The 24,734-nt window shown below is 49.1% G+C and overlaps 4 protein-coding genes across 13 annotated transcripts; 2 read left to right on the top strand and 2 right to left on the bottom strand.

The window, feature by feature from the left end:
- The first annotated feature begins 35 nt into the window (after positions 1–35).
- On the top strand, positions 36–4,562 carry LOC130529944 (solute carrier family 17 member 9-like). 4 transcript variants are annotated; one of them, XM_057040684.1, is made up of 14 exons: positions 36–187; positions 514–723; positions 1,230–1,427; positions 1,500–1,639; positions 1,944–2,043; positions 2,119–2,240; positions 2,426–2,519; positions 2,609–2,705; positions 2,786–2,873; positions 2,950–2,984; positions 3,173–3,288; positions 3,658–3,713; positions 3,787–3,816; positions 3,993–4,562. In XM_057040684.1, the coding sequence occupies exons 2-14, from the start codon at positions 605–607 to the stop codon at positions 4,160–4,162; spliced, it is 1,365 nt and encodes a 454-aa protein (XP_056896664.1). In that variant the 5' UTR covers positions 36–187; positions 514–604; the 3' UTR covers positions 4,163–4,562. The 4 variants fall into 4 exon arrangements, with proteins under 4 accessions (XP_056896664.1, XP_056896667.1, XP_056896666.1 ...); XM_057040687.1 differs by having other exon boundaries at positions 3,787–3,917; positions 3,993–4,132; XM_057040686.1 differs by having other exon boundaries at positions 36–723.
- Positions 4,563–6,245: 1,683 nt separating this feature from the next.
- ythdf1 (YTH N6-methyladenosine RNA binding protein F1) lies at positions 6,246–11,141 on the bottom strand. Of its 6 annotated transcripts, none has more exons than XM_057040639.1 (6): positions 10,803–11,140; positions 10,449–10,476; positions 10,061–10,155; positions 8,372–9,985; positions 6,467–7,753; positions 6,246–6,429 (listed from the first exon to the last, which is right to left on the bottom strand). In XM_057040639.1, the coding sequence occupies exons 1-5, from the start codon at positions 10,830–10,832 to the stop codon at positions 7,739–7,741; spliced, it is 1,782 nt and encodes a 593-aa protein (XP_056896619.1). In that variant the 5' UTR covers positions 10,833–11,140; the 3' UTR covers positions 6,246–6,429; positions 6,467–7,738. The 6 variants fall into 6 exon arrangements, with proteins under 6 accessions (XP_056896619.1, XP_056896617.1, XP_056896618.1 ...); XM_057040637.1 differs by having other exon boundaries at positions 6,246–6,424; positions 6,472–7,753; XM_057040638.1 differs by having other exon boundaries at positions 6,246–6,424; positions 6,476–7,753.
- A 457-nt stretch (positions 11,142–11,598) lies between these two features.
- On the bottom strand, positions 11,599–12,886 carry LOC130529666 (sodium/potassium-transporting ATPase subunit beta-1-interacting protein 3-like; the record flags this gene model as incomplete). Its single annotated transcript, XM_057040116.1, has 4 exons — positions 11,599–11,904; positions 11,984–12,041; positions 12,259–12,435; positions 12,806–12,886. Coding segments are annotated over 4 exons (369 nt in total), but the record flags the coding sequence as incomplete, so codon positions are not given.
- A 1,812-nt stretch (positions 12,887–14,698) lies between these two features.
- On the top strand, positions 14,699–24,076 carry si:dkey-70p6.1 (uncharacterized protein LOC570575 homolog). 2 transcript variants are annotated; one of them, XM_057040676.1, is made up of 7 exons: positions 14,699–15,097; positions 18,512–18,732; positions 19,259–19,316; positions 19,448–19,526; positions 19,917–20,371; positions 21,950–22,087; positions 22,286–24,076. In XM_057040676.1, the coding sequence occupies exons 2-7, from the start codon at positions 18,599–18,601 to the stop codon at positions 22,820–22,822; spliced, it is 1,401 nt and encodes a 466-aa protein (XP_056896656.1). In that variant the 5' UTR covers positions 14,699–15,097; positions 18,512–18,598; the 3' UTR covers positions 22,823–24,076. The 2 variants fall into 2 exon arrangements, with proteins under 2 accessions (XP_056896656.1, XP_056896655.1); XM_057040675.1 differs by having other exon boundaries at positions 14,703–14,977.
- Positions 24,077–24,734: the final 658 nt, after the last annotated feature.

The following is a 24,734-nucleotide window of genomic DNA, read 5'->3' as shown; positions in this document are numbered from 1 at the left end:
GGTTCAGCTGGAATCAGACAAAAAGGGGCCGAAGGTGTGACTGAAAAGAGGAGCTACATCATACCGGCTCTTCTGCTTACTGGCAGAAAGTGGAAGAGTTTTGGCTATATACAAATACGTGTGACCACACTGAGACTGACCGGCAGACAAGCCTGTTCTGTGCTGGGACGTGATTATTTTCACAAGGGTAATTTGACTTATTTTCATTATTAATCAGTTTATATTTTCACTCCCGTTACGCTCTCGCACGGATTAGTTGAGCAAACATGCTGCTTATCCGTGCACGCCTTGTTTGCTGCGGAAGGTGACCAAAAAAGGGTTTAAATTTAAGAGTTGGGGAAGGGTTAATATCTTGTAAAGTAAAAGCAGAAGATATAAATCTGGAAGCAGCAATGCTGAACGTAAATATCTGTCTCTTGATTGACAGGAGCATTTTTGTTCAGCAGCCACTAAGAACACTGCCTAGCAGGTTGCTTGCAGTCTTTGCTAACATGTTATCTTTGTCCCAACAAGTTTTACCAGTTAGGTTTGTGCCCCAGCGGATCCTAGGCAGAGCTACCGGAGTATGTGTCAGTGTGGGAGAGACGGTGCCAGTGTGTCCTGAATGGCTGCTAATCACACATCAGGAGATGGCAAAAACACAGAATCTCTGTTGGCTTCCAAAGTTTCCGTCGCCTTTTTCCCACCAGGCGATCAGCCGGCGGACCAGAACCTGTGGCCCAGGTAAGAGCGAGAACACAGATTAGCAATCTGCTCCTCCTGATCACTGCTACTCACAACTGTCTTGGAATCAGGGCAGAAGTTAGTCTGCCAGCCGGTAACATCTGCCATGTTTAAGCCCGTGAATGTTCTGCCGGTCTTCCTTTACATGAGGGATCCTCTTGAGTTCTGAGGTAAAATTCTGCTGCTCTCCTTCCAAGTTGCTTGAAAATCCGCACCTTAGTCACACGTTACCCCTAAAGGAGGGAAGCAGCCCGGATCATCTCACCTCTGCTGTGGTCACGACATCCCGACCGGCTCTGCCGGAGGACGTCTGTAGCCCTCTCGGTCGGCGCCGTGACCCACCTCACCTCTACACGCGTCTCATGTGTCTCTCTCATTTACTCATGCGTTAACCCCTCCCAAACCTGTCTTGAGGGATACTTGAGTAAATAACAATAGCCATGAGTAAATATCCGTGCAGCCATTTTTTAAATGTGTTGTTTTTTTTTTTTTTTAAATCCTCCCAGGCCTCTCCTCAGGAAATGGATGCTGATGCTGTTTCTGGGCACCTGCCTGCTGTACGGGGCCAGGATGACCATGCCCATCTGTGTCGTGTCCATGTCGGAGGAGTTCCACTGGAGTAAAATCGACTCCGGGCTGGTTCTGGGTGGGTTCTTCTGGGGGTACTGTTTCACGCAGATCCTGGGAGGACACGCCAGTGACCGGTGAGGCTTGACGCCCCTTGTTTTCACATCTAAGATTGCTAGACTCGAATTCTTCCTCTTGTCCTGACTCAGAATCGGGGGCGAGCGCGTAGTGTGCATCGCTGCTGCCTCCTGGGGGCTGATCACAGCTGGAACTCCTCTCCTGGCCAACCTGGGCTCTCACATCCTGGCTCTCATGACCTTTTCTAGATTCCTTATGGGCCTGTCGCAAGGTGAGCGCTGTCAATCAGTCAGGAACATGAACATTTTTTAGCCCAACAAGAACACTGTCCAAGGTTTAACACCTTTCAGAACCTTATGTTGTTCTACTGGGTATTTACTCAGCATTTCTCTCTGAGGACATTCCAAAAAAAAAAAAACCCTAAAAAGACTAACAAGTAGCGCAACTTTTGGGCCAAAGCACAACCACCTGTGGCGCCCCGGCTGCTTTTTATTGAGTCATCACTCATCAGGGCACCCACCAAAGAGGAAAATCACCAGAATGTGCTGAAATAAATCCATAAACCTGTCTTATAGGTGTCTTTTTCCCATCTCTGGTCAGCCTCTGCTCACAGCGTGTGTCTGAGGGAGAGCGAGGACTTTTAATGAGCACCATGCACGGCGGCTGCCATCTTGGGTGAGCGGCCAAACTCGTGCGCCCTCAGATACAAACTCCGGGACCCTGTTGACTTTTGTCCTCCTCTGCTCGCAGGACGTTGCTGGCAGGTGGGATGGGGTCGCTGATGCTGGACTGGTACGGGTGGGAAAGCATATTTTACACCATCGGTTTCCTGTCTGGGCTCTGGGCCCTCGTCGTCTGGCAGTTCTTGGACGGTTAGTAACTCTGTCCCTCACAGAATCTCTGACTAAAGAAGCAGACATCTCCGACAGGCCTGACTGGTTTCAAAGAATTTTTTTATGGTGGCGACTGGTTGTGATGGGAGCGGTTATTAACTCTATTCAAACACTTGACGATCCTCTAACGCCCCCCAACATCCCTTTTTCTTGTATTTTTTTAGGAAGTGTCATCACCAAACCGACGGATGCCGTCAAGCAGCCGGCGTTGCCCTTGACGAGGCTGTGGTGGAGACTCTGTAAAATGCCTCCGATCTGGTACAGGGTGAATATGTTGTCTTTCGCTGTTTGGTCGTGTTTCAGTCGTCGGCTCAGTCCCATCGTGTCCTTCTCACTGTCCGTCGAAGGGCCATGGTGTTTGCTCACATGTGCTTGACGAGCACCTCATACACCTTGTTGTCCTGGCTGCCGACGTACTTCAAAGAGACGTTTCCCCACGCGAAGGTATTTGTCCTTTCTCCACCTGTGGACCCGTACGAAGGCGTCCTCCCCGTCCTCTCAGGTGTCACGCGTCTGTTTTGCAGGGGTGGGTGTACAACACGGTCCCCTGGCTTTGTGCGATCCCGTTAGCAGTCGGCGGCGGCTACGTGTCAGACGTTCTCATAAACAAAGGTGTGAACCCAGCGGCCATTAGCGTCTATGTTATTTTCCTTTTTAAAGACATTCATTGTTTCTTTTCTCCCTGTAGGATACAGCGTAATATTTGTGAGGAAGTTAATGCAGGTAAACTCGCTGAATGTTTCCATCAATGTGGGATTTTTTTTCCCACTTTTTCAAACATGAATTTACAAGTCTGCATCGATGCCCAGGGCACAGGAGCTTTGGAATTTTAATGGCAAGCGTGTGCACGCCACTCTCCTAAGATCATGCCTTACCTTTAAGTTCCCAACTGTGTGTTTCTCCTCTGTTAGACCTTGTCCATGGGCACATCCAGCGTGTTCGTCATGCTTCTGGTTGGACCAGTCACGTGTCACTCTGCTATCATTTACGTCTCGGCTGTTATGGGATTATTCAGCTTCACCAGCGGGTGCGTATAGAATTAAGGGTCGGCGTGTTCAACGTCACATATTTTCACTTCCCAATCCTCAGAAAATGGAGAAGAGTTTCTCTGGCATGTTTATGATTCCTAAAAGTCAAGTTTGGTATGAAAGCTGGCGTTGTTAACATGAGGACCTCGTGTCCATTTAAGGTTTGCGGGATAATACATAAACATCTGCCTGCGTCTTGGCTGCGGTTTGTGATCGTGACTGTTGCTCTCCTGTCGCCATGGCAGCACTGGTGGGAAAAACCAAAGCAGCAAAGCTCCTTAAACCATTACAGGGGGATTTTATGTCGCTGCCATTGTTGCCGATATTGTTCTGAAGTCAGTGCGTCTAACGGTCTGATGGCGTTTCAGGGGCGTGTCTGTGAACGTGCAGGACCTCGCCCCCTCGTCGGCCGGCGCTCTCTACGGTCAGTCGCACTCCTTTCATACGCCTGCGCCAATTAACCTGTGCTTTATCTGAGCTCCAATCTGTCTCAACAGGCTTCATGAACATGATGGGAGCCTTAATGGGTACGCGTCCAGCCTGTCACCTGCCTTTTTATCTCCCCGATCACAACACGACCTACTAAGCTAACCTTGTCTTAAACTGCCTATTAGATACTAGACCACAGGTCTGAGTCACAATGTGTGTGGAACTGACTTGCTGAGTTGTCTAACGTGACCCATCTGTCTGATCTACCGCGCAGGAGTTCTGATCGTCTCCTTGTCCGGTTACCTGATCGAGGTCACGCAGACGTGGAGCACCGTCTTCGCCCTCATCACGTTAATTAACACCATGGGACTCGGGATTTTTCTCATCTTCGGGGACGCTCGGCGCGTCGACCTGGAGGGCGACAGTCTGGTTCAGGTCGTCTGACCCGGAATTTGAAAACCTCAAACCTCAAAGAGCTGCAGAAAAGAACCGTAAATGTAGGACGAACATGGACTTCCTGTTCTGTGTGAAGGAACCTTCTGTTTACTGTCAGTCTGTTCAAATGTTTTAGAACTCATGTCAGGAAATTAGAGGGGGTTTTGATAACTTATAGTCTTTTTATTGCTTTTATTTAAATATGTTAAACGGTCTCAGGGTTTTACCAAAACCAGGATTTTTCTGTTTCTTTATTTTTATCAGACCTGCTTCTCAGCTGGACAGCTGACATTTTGCTGCTTATTTTGTAAAGTAAAACATGGGTTTGGTAGCAGAAACTGAAGTTGAGGAGGGGAAATGGCTGCTATTTCAGAAGCACTTGTAATAAAATACCTTTTGGATGTGAGAATGGAGGTTTCTTCATTTCAACCTGATTAAGTGCAGTTCCACGCAAAGCTGCACCTGAATCATCTGATTTCTAATGATATAGTTAAATTGTAGTTATTCCTCATCTTCTTGTCCTGCTTTGTTGTTTTGGGGGGGGTCCACTTGTTGGGTTGGTGGTTCACCATGGGGCCCTGTGTGGGTTTGGTGCCTTGCTCTGGGGTGTTTTGGCACCTCTCCTGGTACCAACAGTCTCTCGCCATCTTACGGATCGAGCCAAGCAGGCTCGCCCTGCCCCTGATCCCGGATCATTACGTCACGACGATGCTGCGTCAGAGCCGCACGCAACAACAGGACGAGTCAGACTTTTTATGTCCAGAAATGCGTGACACGGGACGGGCTCTTTTACAGAGTAAACCCGGTTTAGAACCGGATCTTCCAGAAACCCGGACACTACTGTTATTGTTTGCTTTCGGCCGCTGTGGATCTAAAGAGGAACGGCGGACGGAAGGAGGCGGCCGCGCGCGCCGGAGCTCGAGGACAGTTGATCAACGTGCGTCCGGATGTGACGATCGACAAACACACGAAGAGAATCGCGTCCGAACCTGCGGGTGTAAAATATCGTCACTGGTTAGTTGTTGCTATTTAAAACACCAGAGCTGACGCCGGCGCGCGCGCTCGTGTGCGTGCGTTTCATCCGATACGGCTTATCTCCATCTTTAAACTTTCCGCGAATTCGATCACGGCGGACCTTAATTTATCTGCCCATCAATTAAGGCACGCGGAGAATGCCAAGAGAGGAATCACGTGCTTTCTGTCCTCGAGAGAGATGGAGAGATACAGAGAGGGAGGGAGAGAGACATAGAGAGAGGGGGAGAGAGGGAGGGAGGAGAGAGACATAGAGAGGGAGGGAGGGAGACAGAGAGGGAGGGAGAGAGAGGAAGAGATACAGAGAGAGGGAGGGAGAGAGACATAGAGAGAAGGAGAGAGAGAGGAAGAGATACAGAGAGAGTGAGAGATATAGAGAGGGAGGGAGAGAGAGGAAAAGATACAGAGATGGAGGGAGACAGAGAGGGAGGGAGGGAGAGAGAGAGGAAGAGATACAGAGAGATGGAGGGAGACAGAGAGGGAGGAGAGAGAGGAAGAGATACAGAGAGATGGAGGGAGACAGAGATGGAGGGAGAGAGAGAGGAAGAGATACAGAGAGAGAGGGAGGGAGAGAGACATAGAGAGAGAGTGAGAGATACAGAGAGGGAGGGAGAGAGAGGAGAGATACAGAGAGAGGGAGAGAGAGAGGAAGAGATACAGAGAGAGGGAGGGAGAGAGAGGAAGAGATACAGAGAGAGAGGGAGGGAGAGAGACATAGAGAGAGAGTGAGAGGGAGGGAGAGAGAGCTCCACCACTGTACTGAACTACACTATAAAAAATGAATGGTAGAAATCAGGGCAGAATTATTTCTCACACTAATCAGTCTTAATAAGTCGAAACTCCAATTTGTATTGGGCGTATTTATATTTTAACGAGTGTAAACACTAAAAACATTGCTTCTATGGTTCGACACTAATTTAAAAATCTGAAGATTGTCTTAGACGGTAGAAGAAAACGTCTATTGTATCCAAGTAAGTTTCATATATAGCTTTAAACTGCTTTTTTCGTGTAGATTTGTGATGAGTAAACTTGACCATCAATAAAAAAACATGACCAATACTACAGATAAGTATATGTTTAATAATGAAGATGATCAAATCTAAAATGTGATGACCTGATACAATGGATATTTAATAATTCTGGGATAACTTAAACATTTTTTCTGCATAAATGTTCTATATTCCAATACCAATAATATAACTCTGCTCTACAATCGCACGTCCACTCTCTTCTTTCACTCTGCACTCACACACACACACACACACACACACACACACACACACCACACACACACACACACACACACACACACACACACACCCACACACAATACAGCAAGCAATTTAAATTACAAAAAAAGTCACAAACGGATACTATATAGGGTATTTTCTGGGCTTCCATAAACACTCGACGATAGATCAGTTAATTTTAATGCTACACTGAATTTTGAGGCGATCTCAGTTAGAAATGTCAGAACATTAAAGCTTACATCTGGTGAGGATGAGAACAGGTTTTAACTATGAAAACGATGAAGATGCAAAGATTATAATCGCGTTAAGAGAGAATGAGAGGGAGAAAAACAAAAAAGAGGTGGCGGGCCTGGCTTTGAAAAGCAGAACATGCTACATTTTCCCCCAGAATTCCACAAACAGGCACCTGTGCTGAGCCTCTCCTCCAGTCACTCATCTCAAAAATATTAAACTTTTAATTCGTATGCTCAAATAACACTTACCGCTAAAACACTGATCATAAAGACTTCAAATACATGTGAAGATTTATCATATTCATGTAAAAGTTCACATTGAATGCAGTGGTTTCCTAGGCATGAAAATTAAGTGTGCTTTGAATGCATTAGATTTATTTCATAATACATTAAAATATTTATGTTAGCTGTAGGTGACAGAAAAACACTGGACTAAGCATGACCTTTTATGATGGAATTACATCGTAAACTTGAGGAAAGTCAAAGTAAAAAGTGTTCTAATGTTGAAAACCAAAGTTAAGGTTCCATCTGGAGAGACCACGCGCGTTTTTATCCGCGTAAATGCTAAAATCGGCGGCAAGCCAGGCGAAACCAGCTCATCTCCTAACAACTCTAACAGCACGACCCTGTACGATTAAATCTACGCAAACGGAAACTTCCCGTACGCATTCTTACACCAAGCGCGCCCCTTCAACAAAAAGAGACGGAAAATGTTTCCTCCTCCGTAAAATATAAAACACAGCTGGCCACACACACGCAGCAGACATTTGTCGATAGTCGTCTCCACCAGCACGAGAACGTTACGCTTCTCCAACACATGATGTGAACAGTCACTGATATCAGCAGCATGTCGTCGAGGGGATTTATCAATGAGTTCCATAAGGCTAAAAACAAAAGAGGAGAGGTGGAACGGGCGGGGGGGGCGGGGCGAGCCGCGTCCCTGCGGGTCAGAACCACCGGGAACCAGGGGAAAAGGGGGCCAAAGTCAACCAAATTAAATAGAAAAAAATATTGGTTTTTCGTCTTCTTTGTGTCCGTATATCTATACTCCAGCAACGGCCGTCTTCCGTTCACTTCTGACGTTCCTGGAAAACATAAATCGACATTCGCACTCGTCAGTGTCGCGACCGCCAGCCGCAGGTTCTCACAAAAGGACGAAGGAATGAGGGTTAAACATCGATCGGTCATTAATTAGTGATGGATGATAAGTGGAAACATAAGTGGAAATGCAATAAAACAGAATGTTTTTATTTAAAAAAAAGATGTTTATTCATTTCCTCTCTTTTAGTTCAGTTTAATATAGAGAAACAAAATCATCCACTAATCTCCATAGCAACCCAGGGTACAATGAGAAAGAACTATATGAAGATGTTTTTTTTTTTTTTTTAATTGGTCCCGTTGCAGCAAAGTTGAGTCAAAGGAAAGAAAACTGAAAGACTTCTATAAATAAAGGTCTGTCGTCATCGCCACCATCACCAAAGCTGATGAGCTTCAGGCTAAAAAGGTTGGTCTGCACTGGTCCCAGTACAAAGTTTAAACAGGATTCCCTTTTAAAAACTCACACACTGACAGAAATATTAATAAATCACGGTGTTCCGGCCTCTGGCAGCTTCATTCGTCAGGACTGTTTACTTATCAATGATCCCGCAGCTATAATAAATACTGTAAAACATCTCAGTGGTGTTGGGTGGTGAGGAAGTTACCTTCTTTACCACCTCCTCCTCCTCTTGCTTCTTCTCGTAGTGGGAGAAGTCGTCGAAGATGGAGGTGGTGTGTTTGTACTGGGCGATAATCTTCAGGACCTGCTTTGCCTTTTCCAGCGGCACCTCTTGGGTGTCGCGCGAGTTGGTGACCGGCTTGTTGTCATTGTTCTCTAGGCGGATGTGGCGCAGCTGACTGTTGGGCACGTCCTTAACAAACAACCAGTTCACGTCAAATTTGCCCTTCCACTTGTCCTGCGCCCACACGCCGGCGCTCGTACCGTAGTCCACAGGCGAGCGCATCTCGGCCACGCCGCAGAAGTGCCCGCTGCCGTTGACGCTGAACAATAAATAGACCGGACCCTTGGAGTTCATGGCCCTGAAGGCCGAGTCCAAGCGCTTGTTGCCGTGCTCCGTGCTGCACCAGATGGAGTACTTGATGGAGCGGTGGATGTCGTCCTCGGAGTAGCTCTTGATGATGAACACGCGGCCGTTTTTCAGGTTCCAGTCAAAGTCCTTGGGGTTGTAGCTGTGGGCCGCCCGCAGCTTCTCCAGCACAGGGTGAGATTCTGCCCCCGGTTCTGGAGTGATGCCCCCGCCTCCGTTGCCGACACCGCCGCCGCTTGAGGAGCCGCTGCTGTCCAAGCTTCCGCTACCGTAGCAGAAGGTGCGGTTGCGCGGCGCCACCCAGCGTGTCTGAGGCGTCAGGGCGGAGTTGTGGTTCTGGTAGGAGGGCGGGGGAGGGGGAGGACCCTGCATGGTCATCTGCTGCATAAGGGACTGGGCAGACTGCAGGGACTGCTGAAGAGGGGGCAGCAGACTGGGAGCATGGGAGTGAAGCTGGGGCTGCTGGTGGTGATGGTGGTGGTGGTGGGGGGGTAAAGGCGGAGCTATCTTGGTAACAGTCCCTTTATTATCCCATGTATCAATGTCCATGTTGTGTTTAATTGGCGGAGGGGGTAAAGCTCCGCCGGCTATGGGTGTCCCAGGTTTGTTCTTGCTCTTTTGCTGCTGTAGTTTGGCAGGTTTACTAGCTATAGCAGCCCAAGACGTAGGTTTGGGAGGAGGCATTCCAATAGGTGTGGCGACAGCAGCGGCCACACTTCCACTGCCCCCAATGACTGAGCCGGGACTCTTCACCGCCGAGCCACTTCCTGTCACATCGCCACCGATTTTAAGGCCCAGCATGCCCTGTTCGATGCTGTTCATACCTGGAGCCTTGCTTAGTGTGTCACTGTGGAAACCAGTCTGCCCATCAGGTACTAAAGTGCCACCCAGAGAGCTGGGAGGATAACTATAGCTTCCCCCATAGGCCGAGCTCTGAGTCTGCTGGCCCTGGGAACCGCTGGTTCCCCAGGCTGAGAAAGCAGGGTTCTCTGGAAAAAAGTTAAACCTATGAGGATAGATGCTGCTGCTGAGCCCCCCCGGCTGTCCAAACACTGTGTCGTGCATGAAGTGGTGGTCTCCATTGCTGAGAGGGGCATATGGTGTCAGGTAGGGAATTGGCGGGTCACCACCTGTAGACCATGGAGCCTCACTCAGAGGGTAGGGAAACCCAATGGAGGGGGCATAGTAGCTGGACAGGTAAGGGTCTGTCATGGACTGATAGCTGTTATTCTGCAATAAAAATCAGATCTTTTGTTAGGAAAAGGAAGTGAGGCCGTAAGGAGGTGGATTACAGCGTCACAGTACCTGGTTGGACTGGTTGGTGAGATAAGGTTCAAAGTCTGTGTCGTGGACTGTATCCTTCTGGTGGAGGGAGCCGTTCTGCACCGACACTGGAAATGCTGCAACAAAACCAACCAGCTGTCAGAGGCGGAACATCCCATCAGCTTTACAGGAAAAACATCTTCTATCAAATTAAATTAGGCCATCCCACAGACAAAACATTCTGGCAAGGAGGCAAGGAATTAAAATAAAAACTTGACTTGAACAAATTATTGAAGACAGATTAACGACTGCACAAGGTTAGGCTTTACAAAACTCTCAACTCTTATGTCCCGACCACAACACGACTTTTCCTGTTGGGATCGCAATTAGAAACGGTGCTAGTGAGGTCCAAAAGACGCCTTTCTCTCACCTTTGCTCGCATCTTGTCCCTTCGATGTCTAAGCAGCCACGTTGGGAAGAAGAATACATGCGAAGGGAGGGAAAATGGAAAGCTTCAGAAATATGACAAATAAGGTGCAAACTGACACTCCAGCGCCTGTGCTGAGAACATCACGGTGTAAAGGCAGGTGGACTGCCCAGCCACTGGAGGCTGTGGTCCAGGCCTTTAATTACCAGCAGGAACCAGTACTCTTGCTAACCTCCTCTCAAATTCGGCTAACTAAAAGCCTGAGCTGCGGCATCGTCCTTACAGTAGGATGCACCCACGGCATCTCGCCTCTGTGGAGGGATTAAATCCCGAAAAAAAACCCTGCTCCTTGCTTACCTGACTGTCAATGCTAGCGGCAGACATCATTCATTCACCAGGTGATGTGTTCGACTGAAGCCCTGACAAGACGTTCAGTGTGCGGACAGGCTAATAGCGGAGATGCTGCTCCTCGGCGTTACTTTGCTAACACTTGGATTCAGTTAGCGACGGTTATTCGCCGCCGTTTCTGCTCGGAGCGGACGCTTCTGCACTCGTTAACCGGCGGACACTCCGCGCTGTCCAGTCGGGGCTTCCAACGGCACCGACACCCCCTCAGCGTTAAATCAAAATCCAGCTCCGGCGGACCTGCTCACTTGCCCCAATGGCAGCTTCATCCGGGGTCTGCGAGCTGAGGCGGAAATGACGTCATGGCGTAGAGGACGCGGGTAGTGCTACCCAGTAGCCGCGGTGCTAACGGTGTTTACACGTTAATTATGTTATTATAATAATCAAATCGTTTCAATCATACAGGTACTAATTGGGCCATTATATTTTATAAGATTTATTCTATTTAATTCAAAATTAGGTTAGAGTGTACATGTATATTAAGCGTTAAGGTAGCCCCACTGATTAAAACTAGTTGCATCTGTATCAATAGATAATTAGCGTCCTTCCTGCGCTAAAATGGTTATAGTTCAAGAAAAAACGGATGGTAAAAAGTTAGCATAATTTTAAGTTTTTTTCTTTAAAAAAGGTCCAAAAATAATTACTTAAACCCCTTAACTTTTACAAGTCAAATTATCATTATTACTGACATTTCCAAGCTAAAATAAAAATGCATTTAACAAACACGAACAAAGATTTGCAACATAACTTCAGCTCCAGAAACATTTCTTTTTACTTGACAGCATCAGTAGTGAGCCCAAGGTTTTGTTACAATACACAATGCATGAACAAATGTGGAGAAAAACAAGCCCTAAAGTACTGAAGTCTTCACATGAGCTTCAGCATCAGAGAGAGGCGTTTTTATTGACATCAGTAATCACACAAAGGCAGAAATGTCGTACTCTTCTGGCTGGTTCCCACATTTGTGTACCATCGTGTCCACAGCAGCCTTCTTTGTAATATTAGAGGAACACCTTGGATGTTTTTGAGCGCTGAATTTCACCAATGTAACTAACTGAAATAAATCAGACAAGACAATCACGATGGAGCTCAAATGACAAAAGAAAGTTGCCTCCTTCACCATGGACACTTACGGGTGTCGTCCTCTGCGAAGGCGCTGATGACGACGCAGGCGTTAACAAATCCCAGCAGCTAAAGGAAATAACCACGAAACAACACTCTAGAATAAATGACCTGAAATTTTAACTCTCAGGAAAGCAAACAGCACATTAATAGAGTGCTAATATGATAACGTTAGCAGCCTTTTAAATACGTTTGAGTAGAAAAAAAATCAGAATTGAAGATCAACAAATGCTGAATTGGCTCATTTCAACTCTAGATTTAATCGTTTTGGGTGTGGTTGTCTCACCGATACGACGCAGTGCAGGACCTCCACGTACTGGTATTCCAGCCAGCAGCTCGCCACCGTGGTCAGCTCAGGGTTTGCCTGCTTCTGCCAGCCGGAGGTCAGCAGGTCACACCGGGGCCCGTTGTCCTTCCACCAGGAGCAATGTAACGACACTCCCAGAGACAGAACATCACTCTCCTGGAGGGACACCGAGCTTAAATTTACACAGAAGGTTTATTTTTGTTTTCAGGAAGCAGAAAGGAAGAGTCCAATTTGGAACTTCACCTTTTTTTTTAACATATTAATGATCACAAGTACATTTATTATAGTTTACTTGAAGATTTTCAGTGTATTAGATGATCTTTCCTTTCAGCAAAGTATCTTTTGAACATCTTTATTTTGAATCTGAGGTAAATATTTTTTAAAGACACATATTTGTGTTGTATTCTATCATCAGGATCGTGGAATCCTGCGACAGTTCCTGGCATGTTCTCAGACTAGATGCATTAAGTGGCCGAAGTGTCGCTGCCCTTTAATTACCCGATGCCTACGTGTGCATCAGCTCTACCTTTGAAAGACCCCCCAGATCCAAATAGCTGACGAAGACGTTCCAGCCGACCCACAGCAACGTCCACAGAAGGTACTGACGGGACAAAAGAGGAAGTCATAAACTGCAAAATTCTTCAAACAGGTACAGAACCAAACAGGTACAGCTTGTTCTTGCCTCACAAGGTTGTATTTTTCATTCTTAGAAGTTGTCACAGCAACTGAGCCCTTGGGGGGGGGGGGGGGGGGGGGGGGGGGGCAGAGTTGCACTTCATTGTGATGAGCAGCCACTCGTTAGCTTCAGCAGCTAATGTAGGTTATCATGGTATTTTTCCATCGGTTAGTCTGGAACTATTTAACATGTTCAATCAGAAATGCTTTCAAGGGTTTTCAGAAAATTCCCCCCAAAATAAACATTTTAGTTGGTGTCGAACACCAGATTACAGATGACTTTAAATGATGACGCGGATAATCTCACCACAGCACACGAGGGTCAGCCCGTCTCCTCCTCTCTGCTGGTTGGTTGTGGTGATGAAGCTGCGGAGAGGAACGTTTTATATCTCTCTCTCTCACACAAACACACACACAAGCGCGCACGCATACATACGCGCGCGCACACACAGGGAGGGGACAAATCTCTCCAGCGCCATGAGCAGATGTGTGAGAAAAGCCTTTTTGAGCTTCACCTCCCGAGAGAAACGGTGGTTCCACGGTGTATGAGGCGTGATTGATGACGCTGGGAACCTAACGAGCAGCCTGAGCGTGTTTATGTTTTTTTACCCCCATATTAAATATTTTTTGGAAGCCACATCTTGAGGCAGTGGAAATTTAGGTATTTATTGTTTTTGCTGAATAGGAAATTTGTAGACATCAGTCGAACAACCTGTTATTGTACTACTTAACAAATAAACCGTTGTTTATTTCATAAGTTGACTTTGATCAGAAGCTACAAGTACAAATAACGAACCTTTTATCAGGAATCTAGTTTTACAGTGATTCTGCATCTTTCAAGATCCAAACTAAATTTGACTTAAACTTGAAGAACATTCAAAAGCTTCATTTATAAAGGGGCGGCATAGATATAATAGGAAATGCAAACAGTTCAGCAATTTGACTTTTTTGCAGCAACTTCAGTAACGTATAAATAAGTCATGGGGCCTGCTACATAGAGACGTTTTCCCAGTCAACTCTGACCTCCACGGCCCGATCCAACCCTCCAGAAGGCTGCTTCCACCTCACTGGGGCACGGATCGCCCCTCATACAGCAACAGCGTCTCCTGCGCTCTGATAGGCGGCGGTGGAGACACGCAGTTCCTCAGGGTGACCAGCAGGCGGCGACAGAGAACGCCACTCTGCCACGATTTTAATGGTTCGCGTGTTTACAAAATTTATGCGACGTCAAATGAGACAACATGTCAGAAAAGGTCGGATCAGCGCTGCTCAGCTCGCCTGGATGAGGTTGATTTGAGTGGAAATTCAATGTGGAGTCACACCGGAGTCAAACTGGGTTACTGGTGTCAGATCAATATAAAGAGAATTTGGAGTAAATCAAATTCAATAACGTGGTCAGTGACAGATCGCTAAAAACAATTTAATGGGATAAGTAACACCTGAAAGGAGCAAACTGTTTCATTATTGTGCCCTCATTAGTAGAGACATTGTTATTAAAATGCTCTCATGGATTCTTTATAAAGCGTAAAACTCCCAAATTACGCGTGCATTTTAACCACCTCAACGACCACCTGAACGCTTTTTTTTTTTCGTTGAAAAATAAAACATTGGAAACTTGTTATTCAAACTGCTGATTAAACCTGAGCCACGAACCTCCGGCAGGCACCGACAGATGCTCCTCAGCCACAGTCCACTCAGCAGCATCCCGCACTTCCACATCCTTCCGAGGGATGACGCTAAAACCAAAAGACGCATGAAAAATTGTGGGGTCTCCAGCTCTGCCTGTGTCACATGGAAGCACGGTAGCCGAGCCGAGAGGACGCGAGTACAGATGGAGGGGGCCTGAGGGACCGTGGAGGACAAACTTGGCACCCGGAGATAAGAGTGAAGGCGGCTGGACGGCAGGTCAGACACTTCCCAGCCTCCCTTCCGGCTGGGGAGCAGAGGACCGCGGACGGAGCGCACGACGGGGGTCAGCAGGCGCCGAGAGGATGTCACATGCAATATGCTGCATTCGTGTTTGGTGAGCCCCGACAACACCGAGCTATCGCCCGTGATTGATTATGCGCGCCCGGTCCGTGTGGAAGCAGAAGGAAGCGGCCGGGGTCGGTCGACGCTGCGTCTCCCCAATTCTTAGAGCTGAGTGAGTACAGCGGCGGTTCTAGCGCAGAGCCTGTGGCTGTGTGACAGTCTGGAGGGAGGTAAAAGAGGGTGGTGGTGGTGGGGGGGGCGATCATTCATATGTGCCTATAGATTCAGCTCGATAAGCGACCCGCGCCGCGTACGCAGCATCGTTTTCTTCATCCAGATGTGGCCCGGCGCCGCTCCGCGTCTTTTTCTTTGTGCTCGCCCCGAATTTGCCTCATTTGCTCCCGTCATGCATTTAACACCGAGACACGTGTGCACCCACCTTACTGCAATGCCTTGGTGATTTAACCCCCCCCACCACCACCGCCCACCACCATTAACATGAGAGAACTTCATTGTGATTTGATCAGATCAGAGGCTCAGGACGCGTCCTTTTCCATCTCGGCTGAGCGGGAGCATAAAGATAATTAACGTTAGACCTTAACATTTAGCCTACACCCCTCTCCCCCACCCTCCCTCCCTCCCTCCTTGACTCATAAAAAAAATGAGGGGGGGGGGGCGCTTTGTCGTGCAAGTTGCCGGCTGACCTCAGGGACACAACATCCTTCCTCATCCTCGCTTTGATCTGAAAATAAATAAGCTTTGATGATTAGACAAGAAAAGGCGGGAGGGAATTAAAAGAAACGTGTGGCTACAGGCTCAATGCTAAAAAGCTGCATCATCCTGAAATTCCTCATTTCCTCTCAGTAACCTCCACCTGCTGGGGGGGCGGGGTTTAAAAAAATCATTTCCCAGATCTCCGCATGCTTTCCAGTCTGATCTGGAACCTGTTGTCAGCAGCATCGCTGCAGCTGAAGTCGTCAGAGCAAAGAGGCGAGCCGAACCATAACCATGTGTGTGTGTGTGTGTGTGTGTGTGTGATTGATGCTTACTGAGTGGCTGCCATCATGAGCCACGTCCACGCAGCCTCCCCTGACACAAACACACGCAGATGATTCAACTTCGTCGTTCTTTAAGGTCCATCAAAGCGTTGCTGGGGGGACGTGAGCGGGCGAACGAACACATAATTATTCTCCCATTGGCTGCGAGTAATATCGGGCGGTGTTTAGATCACAGGCCGGGTTACACAGATAAAGACCGAGCCTCAGCTTTCTTCCTCACAGGGCCGTGGTTAATCGTTGTTGCAAGCAAACATTTGACCTAATTCACATTCTCACACAATAGCAGCCTCCTCTCCCCCATCCCTCTCTCTCCCTCACACACACACACACACACACACGGCTGTTATTTGTGTCACACAGGCTGAGGTTTTTGCTCCACATTAAGTCCCAGGTGCTTTATCCAAACCTGAGCAGATTTGAGGCTCCGGCCTGAACGCAGGACCAGCGACGACACCAAGACGGACGCACGCGCGCAGAAATTCCACGAATGTTGCTAGAAAATCAAAAGCCTGTTGGTGTTTTCTGGTGACACTACAGGGCTTAATGTGTTCCTAGAAAAAGCCCTTTTTTATGAGGATTACGCCATAATTCCTCCCTTGACTTTACGGCCTCTTTGGAGACCGTGTCTGCACCAGGAGCTGATTTATGTCCTCGTCGTTTGATGACTGAGCGGCTTTTTTGTCATGACCCCAATCAACCATCCCTTACAAATATCTTTTATCGCTAAAATAGTTTTTATTTACCTTCATGAAAGCAGTTTGCGGGGATTTAGAATTAAAAAGTAAATGTTCTAGGTCCATTTTTTAAATGAATTAACCTTGAATCTGGACATACCATCCAGTTCATCCATAGGCTGCCACCTTGTAGCCATGACAACAGAAATAAAGGACAATATGTCACCCCATCACTTAATCCAGCTGCAAGTAGAGAAGCCGGCAAACGTCAGGATACGAAGGCAGGAAGTGAACAGCTGGACATTAACGTGAGTCCATCTTTGGCGGTCTGACTCCACTCTGGCGTAAAATCACGGAGGAGGCGGGATTTACGGCGGCGTCGAGAGCTGCGGCGGAGCAGACGCCTCTGAGTCAATCAATAAATCAACGGATCCACGCTTTTAATGGCCGGTTGGTGGAGGTGGAGAGGGACAATAATGCGAACAGATTCGTCCAGAAATCCAGCAAAGGTCACACTTCTAATGTCCAAATACATTTAACGGCTCTGATTAGTGGCAAGAACTTGATTGTACCTCAGGTGTGTGTGTGTGTGTGTGTGTGTGTGTGTGTGTGTGTGTGTGTGAGTTTAGCAGAAATGCAGGTGTCACTGGTCCATTTGTGTTCACTGCCTCCGTTGGCCGACTGTGACGAGGCAGCTGGAGGGCCAGAGATTACACTGCAGTGCTGACGGCTGAACACCGCAGGCAAAGGCGTCGGTGGGGGTGTGTGTGTGTGTGTGTGTGTGGGGGGGGGGGGCAGTGGACGCACTCATGGAGACGGAGGGAACTGCAGGAGAGGAAGGCCGGGAAACCTCTTTGTGGCACGTTCAGCCTCCTCTTCTCATCTGCCGTCCGAGTCGTTGAACACCTGGCTCCCACGCACGCCGTCCTCCCCTCTCTTCTTTTCCTCCACCCACCCGCACTCTCCCCTCTTTCTTCTCTCTCTCATTAGGCTTCTGTTTTTCCCATCGCTCCATCCACGCTCAGGCCTGTCGCCCGACGCGATTTCAGTGATCATCGCCGCTAAAGCTAACGCCGAGGGTGGCTAACGCAGTGGCACAAACAGAGTTTCAGGAGTCGTGTGCTACGCGTTAGCTCTTCCTTTGCATGTCTTGTAGCATTTGGAACCATTTGATTCGTTGCCCACGACGCCGGTGGTGCAGGTCACAGGAGGAGGAGACGGGGCCAGAGCGGTTTAGGAAGCGAAACCAGAGGAAGTTATTGCTCAGATGCATCTTTGCTTTCTTCATCCACAGGTTAAATTCTCTAAACACACCCTAAACTTTGTGTTTAAGCCTCAAGCTTCAGCTCCAAACCCAGACCTGCATCCTGGGTTACTGACGCACACACATTTGCAAGATATCCCGCTGCCAAACGCGGAATTACGCGTCGGAGCAGAGAGGAAGCGGAGCGGCCCGTCTGCGCCTCATCCTCCTCAGCCTTTCAGGACCCTCCGCCTGCTGGCACCTCGCGCTTCCCTCTCAATGAGCATGTTTGGTTGCATCTGAATGGCGAGAGACGGAGACGGCGTTCATTGGCGGACGTGAATGGCAGCCCTTGACACGCCGCTGAACCCCTGATTATCTCAGCTACGCTTTATTCCGATAACAAAGCAGGTGTTACAAATTCCACGGGCTTTCTTTGGCGCTCGCAGGTGCCGTTAAGGCAGAAAAATGCTCCGGCGCCGCCGCCACAGGAGCAAAAACGGCCGCTCGCCGTCCCCCCTTTTCCACTCGAAACCTTCCCCCATCTGGATGTTTCGTAAAGGTTGGAAACCTTCGTAACCGAGCGCGCCCCCCCACCTCTGTGTCTCCAGATCCTGCTGAGACCGCGGCACCTCCTGAGCGTGCATGAGCTGTGAGAGCGCGAGTGTGTGAGAGCAAGTGAGCGCCAGCGCTCCCACATGGCCTCCATGCAGGACGGGCTGAACTTCACGGCTCCTCCCTACGGCAAGGTCCTGCTGCTGGGCGCTATCGCTGCTGCCTCGGCCTTCGTTGTCACGATCCTCATCGTGGTGCTCTGCGTGGGCTGCCAGAGGTGAGCAGAGCACACACACACACACACACACACACACACACACACACACACACACACACACACACACACACATCAGATTATGCAGCACTTAGATTAGATCTGTGGAAACCTGATCCATCCAACCTGGACCAGGCAGAAGACTTCAGTTTGGTCTTGTAGTTTATCTCCAAGCTGCAGTTACTCTTCATGGCCTCCGGAGGCGCACCTGGTGCGACCAGCCCGCGCAGCAGCTAGCTCATTAGCGCGCTAAATCCGGTGCGTAGACATTTCCAGTACAGCAGCTAGTTTCCCCTTTTGATTTCTTTTTAAATAATGAAAAAAAATCAGATGCTTTTAGTAAATAAGCGTCCTCTCCACCGCCTGCGTGCAGATATGCAGCCAACACGTGCACGCTCACATGTACAGTCATGTAATGACTCAGTCGCATTTGGGCGATGACTCAGCACTGTTACAACAACACACACACACGCGCACGAGCATCAGTGTGACGCCGACCGGTGTGACAGACTGATTGTGTTTCTCACAGGAAGGGGAAGACACACAATGTTCCCGGCGAGAGTGGAAAACACAGGCTCATGCACATGGTAGGTACACGCCACCGTGCACACGTTTGTGCTGCAGGTCGGTCAGAGGTAACGACAGGGACGCTCCTACAGTGTTTAACCGTGCGTGTGTGTGTGTGTGTGTGTGTGTGTGTGTGTGTGTGTGTGTTCAGGGTATACTCAGGCAGTCGAAGCTGCGGTCCATCAGTAAATCAGACGCCGAGATGAACAAGTTGAACTGCAACGGCAAAAGTGAGTCCGTTCACGAACACACGTCACGCCGCCGCTGTAAACAAATAAATGAGCAACAAACAAAATAAAGCGCAAAAAACTGCGTAGAAACGAGCACAAAAGGGGACGAAAAAATCCAAAATAACGCAACGTAAATAAGCAGATGTGGAACGTAAGTCTGAGGTTTTGTTGTCGTACCTTAGTGTGAATGTTCTCTCTTGTCCCACGAATAACGGTGCAGTGAAGGCATCGTTCTGCTTTGATCCCCGTTCTTTGGCTTTGATTTCTGATAGAGACACAAACAATCCACAGATCAGCTTTGATGATAAAATAGAGACATTCCCACCAGTGTCCCCAGCAGAACCAGAACGGTCTGATTCTGACCTCTGACCTCTGACCTCTGTCCTCAAGGCAGGCAGCTTCCTCAGATCCCGTCTGGAACCGGAGAGGACGGCGAGCACACCTACTCCGAGGTGGGCCAGCGTTCCTCCGCGGCGCGCCCTGACGATACCCTCTACGCCATGGTGGGCAGGGCCGGACAGACGGACACGCCGGCCCCTCCGGCGGTGCCCGCCAACACTCCCGCCCCCCCGGACCCGGACGGGGACGTGGAAGGAGGGATGCCCGAGTCGGAGGCGCAGGTGATGTCGCCGCCTCACCCTCCGGAGGCGGCCGAGTACGCCTGCGTCAGGAAGCTGAGGAAGGCGCCGCAGAAGAGGGACAGCGGGACGGACATGGGGGAGCCGCCGGCGCCGCCCCCCAGACACGCCCCCCCGTCGCATCCGGCCCCGCCCCCGCCACACCCTCACAGCACAAAGCTACCACGCAGAAACGTGGACGCCTTCAACGTTCCGGCGTTCCCGAGGGTTCGTAAAGCTTTGTTATTCACACCTGGAAACGGCGTAAAAGTGTGACACAAACCGGTTTTACTGGGATTAACAGGCCTGAAGGAAATTAAAGGAAGTGGTTATACTGGGACAGAGTTTAAGAGGACTGGTTATACTGGGACAGAGAGGATAAATGGACTGGTTATACTGGGACACAGAGGAGATAAATGACTGGTTATACTGGGACACAGAGGATAAATGGACTGGTTATACTGGGACACAGAGGAGATAAATGACTGGTTATACTGGGACACAGAGGACAAATGGACTGGTTATACTGGGACACAGAGGATAATGGACTGGTTATACTGGGACAGAGAGGATAAATGACTGGTTATACTGGGACAGAGTTTAAGTGGACTGGTTATACTGGGACAGAGAGGATAAATGGACTGGTTCTACTGGGACACAGAGGATAAATGGACTGGTTATACTGGGACACAGAGGATAAATGACTGGTTATACTGGGACACAGAGGATAAATGACTGGTTATACTGGGACACAGAGGACAAATGGACTGGTTATACTGGGACACAGAGGATAAATGACTGGTTATACTGGGACATAGAGGATAAATGGACTGGTTATACTGGGACACAGAGGATAAATGGACTGGTTCTACTGGGACACAGAGGATAAATGGACTGGTTATACTGGGACACAGAGGATAAATGACTGGTTATACTGGGACACAGAGGATAAATGGACTGGTTATACTGGGACACAGAGGATAAATGACTGGTTATACTGGGACACAGAGGAGATAAATGACTGGTTATACTGGGACACAGAGGATAAATGGACTGGTTATACTGGGACACAGAGGATAAATGAACTGGTTATACTGGGACACAGAGGATAAATTACTAGTTATACTGGGACACAGGATAAATGAACTGGTTATACTGGGACAGAGAGGATAAATGGACTGGTTATACTGGGACACAGAGGATAAATGACTGGTTATACTGGGACACAGAGGATAAATGACTGGTTATACTGGGACACAGAGGATAAATGACTGGTTATACTGGGACACAGAGGATAAATGGACTGGTTATACTGGGACACAGAGGATAAATGACTGGTTATACTGGGACACAGAGGATAAATGGACTGGTTATACTGGGACAGAGGATAAATGGACTGGTTATACTGGGACACAGAGGACAATGCCCTGTGTTCACTTACTGACGTGATATTTTACTTCCTGTGTGTTAGCAGCAGCGGGAGTGTGTCTCCAGCTGTGTGGTGCACTCCCGGTAACCGTGGGAGATGCTTTGTTTCCATGTGCGAGGGCAGCGAGGTCGTGCTCTCCCGGTGACCTGCGCAGAGCGGGACACGGGTGTACAAGCGTGCAGGCTGCTCCGCGGCGTTGTTGATGCAACACTCAGAAACTCCGTGAGCTCGTAGCTGCTGTCCTGCGTCACGGCACCGACGGAACCTCGTTTAGTTCCTACAAACACGCCAGACGCTTCACTCCTAGACAAACGTGCATTTAATCTCCTGTTTAAACGGCCGCCGCAGCTCCAGATATGTTGTGTCCTGCCCGACAGGAGGTGATGTTCATGGGGAACGGGGAGCAGTACATCTGGAAGCCTCCAGAGGACGACGAAATGCTCGTGCACCAAAATAAGGCGCTGGCACCGCTGGGTGCTCACACGGTGGACAGCATCCAACCATCTGCTGCTGTGGTGAGCGACCAAACTCCAGTCCCGTCTCTCACTGCTCGCGCATTCGGGTCATTATTCCGCAACATTCCTCGGTTGAACCCCCCCATCGACAGTCGTAAAAGCGGCACCTCAGTGGGTCCCTCTGGTGGCCACGAAACCCCCCCGAGCCTCAATCGTGAGGCGTCTGCGCAATAAAGCTGTGGTGGTCTTTGATTTCAGGTGGCTGAGATGTACTCGAAGGTGTGTAAACCGGGCAAGAAGAAACGAGCCGTGCCGGGCTCTCCCCCGGGCAACTCTGGCTTCCGGACCTTGGGTCGAGGCGACCGGGACCGGGACCGGGACGGAGGGTTCAGCGTGGTCGTCAAACCCCAGACGTGGGCCCTCCAGGAGGGCAAAGCAGCCGGGGGGCCTCTCGATGACCACTGCTACGAGTCCATCGGGACGGAGGAGTGCGAACCGGCCTACGAGAACCTGGAGGGAGGCGCCTGGAAGAGGGAGCGGCCCCCCAACACCTGCGCCACCCTGCGGCCACGCAGGAAGAAAGGCCAGCAGCCTCAGCAGCAGCAGCAGCCCCCGCCGCCGCCGCCCACGCAGCAGAACCCCAAGTTACAGCACCTGCCCGCCAAAGCCCTGCTGCTGCCGGGGGAGAACCTGTACGAGAGCATCGGCGACCTGAAGCAGGGCTCCGCCACCTCCAGCACCACCACCATCTTCACCTTCAACGACGGCATGGAGATGTACGTGACAGGGCTCTGAGCCAGCGGCTGCACTGTGAACCCCCCCCCCACCATCCTTCCAGCACCAAGAGCGGCGGCGGAAGCCCCCGTCACGCCCACACATACGTACTGTTTACATTCTTGTCATGACGCCATGCCTCTCACGGGCTCCGAAGGCCTTACGGGCAACAGTGTCCATCCATCACGACGTGAAGCGAACCCAAAGGCGGCGAACAAAAGCGAGCACAAGACCATTGCAGCGCGATCTGTAGGTAACAGTAGCACTTCTATTTTATCAACACCACGCGTGCAAAGCACAAGAAAGCTAAATTTGAATCCCAAATCGCTCCCCCTCGATCCTCGGGGGGGGTCAAAGTCGGACGCGTGTCGGCACAAGGTTGTGGGAAATGGCTCCGTAGCACTTAGCGGCCAGTCACGACGCCATTCAGGACGAAATTTAGATGATATTTTGAAAAAGCTAATCAAAATGGTTGAGAGCTCAGGGACCAAGAGAATCAAGTATGAAGAGTATTATCGAAGGGAAAGGTGCATATATTTTGCGATTCCTGCTATTGAAAAGACGAACGCCATCGCCATACACACGTGAGCGGGCGCGTTCCGCCCCCCCCATCATGGACTGAACACTGTCTCCATGGCGTCTGTAAATGAAGTGTTTTACTTTGTTGATCCCGTTTCTGCACTTTGCCTGCTATAAATTGCATGCTTAAAAAAAAAAAAGTGATAAAAAAAAAATCAAGCACTGTCATGTGGTACCTCTATATGAATGTTTTTATTTTTTAATTACTGTTGTTGGTTGTTTATTTATTTTTTTATGGTGTTGCTTTACTTTTCTAATGAGGGCGTCTTCGGGCTCGGTGGAACTGCACACGACTCGAAACTAAAGAACTGACAGAGTCCTAAAGATGGAGGTGGTCCCTAAACACACACACGTGCACACACACACACACACACACACACACACACACACACACACACACACACACACACACACCATCGTCCAGCCCTGTGGTCGTATGAATCTGCTCAGTTTCTCCCCGCGCGTCATCGTGGTCCCCCCACGAAGGAACCTACTCGTTCTCTCTGTTCTGAGTGTTAAAAAAGAAAAAGAAAGAGCAGAGGATGACACACTCATCACATCCTGGACAGTTTCAGTCGAACAGTACCCCCCCCCCCCCCCCCCAAACAATGTGATTATACTGTATGTCGATGCGATGTGTATGTACATTACAAAAGAGAAAGAATAATAAATATATCATTAGTGTCAAGCAATCTATCCTTTTCCATCATGTTTAATTGTGTTTTTGACTTATCTTGTGACACAACCTGCGAAACAGCTGCAATGTAAATTTCCGTGTGTTCTGTTTGTTGTTTTTTGGAGCCATGAAGCTAACGGTGTGTTCTCGGAAAGCCTGGCTAAGTTAAATGTGGCAGCTACTGTGTGTTTGCTCTTCAGACTTACAGGGTCTTGTACTCAGAAGCGTGTAATTAAGTGCTAAAAGTGCAAAAGATTGTAATGTTTTATATCAAGATTACTATTCATGAAATGTCAGTCAAGTTTATACTTTTGTAATAAAGTGGCACAAAAAAAAAGACGGCTCATCTGATAGTGTTGTGTTATTAAGAATTAACACAAACCGACGAGATCTGAACCCCGTGCGTATCATCGTCTCCTTCCTTTGTGAGCAGCCCTACAACCTCACCGTGGAGTAGGTGCGCGTGCACGTACGTGCGAGTGGCATCGGCATGTTTATTTGATGTGCGCGAACGTCAGGGCGCACGTGCGGAGAGTAGAGGGGCCTGCGTCTGAGTAGCTGTGCGGGAGGAAGGGGGGAGAGAGGGGGAAAAAATAGGTCACCCCTTAAAACAAAAAGCTCGCAGTCAACATCGCAACTGTCTGCCGAATTTTCATTGGCCGGCTTGTCTCCATGGTA

This window comes from Takifugu flavidus, chromosome 8 (assembly GCF_003711565.1).
Source record: "Takifugu flavidus isolate HTHZ2018 chromosome 8, ASM371156v2, whole genome shotgun sequence".
Taxonomy (NCBI): Eukaryota; Metazoa; Chordata; class Actinopteri; order Tetraodontiformes; family Tetraodontidae; genus Takifugu; species Takifugu flavidus.
The sequence above is the reverse complement of the archived record's forward strand: the minus strand, read 5'-3'. Positions and strand labels throughout refer to the sequence as shown.

Excerpts from the sequence above, each read along its gene's own strand:
- LOC130529944 (XM_057040684.1), top strand. The coding sequence starts at position 605 with ATGGCTGCTAATCACACATCAGGAGATGGCAAAAACACAGAATCTCTG. Across the intron at positions 2,241-2,425 it reads CGTCTGGCAGTTCTTGGACG|GAAGTGTCATCACCAAACCG; the intron begins GTTAGTAACTCT and ends GTATTTTTTTAG. Across the intron at positions 3,289-3,657 it reads TTATTCAGCTTCACCAGCGG|GGGCGTGTCTGTGAACGTGC; the intron begins GTGCGTATAGAA and ends ATGGCGTTTCAG.
- ythdf1 (XM_057040635.1), bottom strand. The coding sequence starts at position 10,832 with ATGATGTCTGCCGCTAGCATTGACAGTCAG. Across the intron at positions 10,156-10,448 it reads GGGACAAGATGCGAGCAAAG|CATTTCCAGTGTCGGTGCAG; the intron begins GTGAGAGAAAGG and ends GTTTTGTTGCAG. Across the intron at positions 9,986-10,060 it reads TCACCAACCAGTCCAACCAG|AATAACAGCTATCAGTCCAT; the intron begins GTACTGTGACGC and ends TTTTTATTGCAG.
- si:dkey-70p6.1 (XM_057040676.1), top strand. The coding sequence starts at position 18,599 with ATGGCCTCCATGCAGGACGGGCTGAACTTCACGGCTCCTCCCTACGGC. Across the intron at positions 18,733-19,258 it reads CTCTGCGTGGGCTGCCAGAG|GAAGGGGAAGACACACAATG; the intron begins GTGAGCAGAGCA and ends TGTTTCTCACAG. Across the intron at positions 20,372-21,949 it reads ACGTTCCGGCGTTCCCGAGG|GAGGTGATGTTCATGGGGAA; the intron begins GTTCGTAAAGCT and ends CCTGCCCGACAG.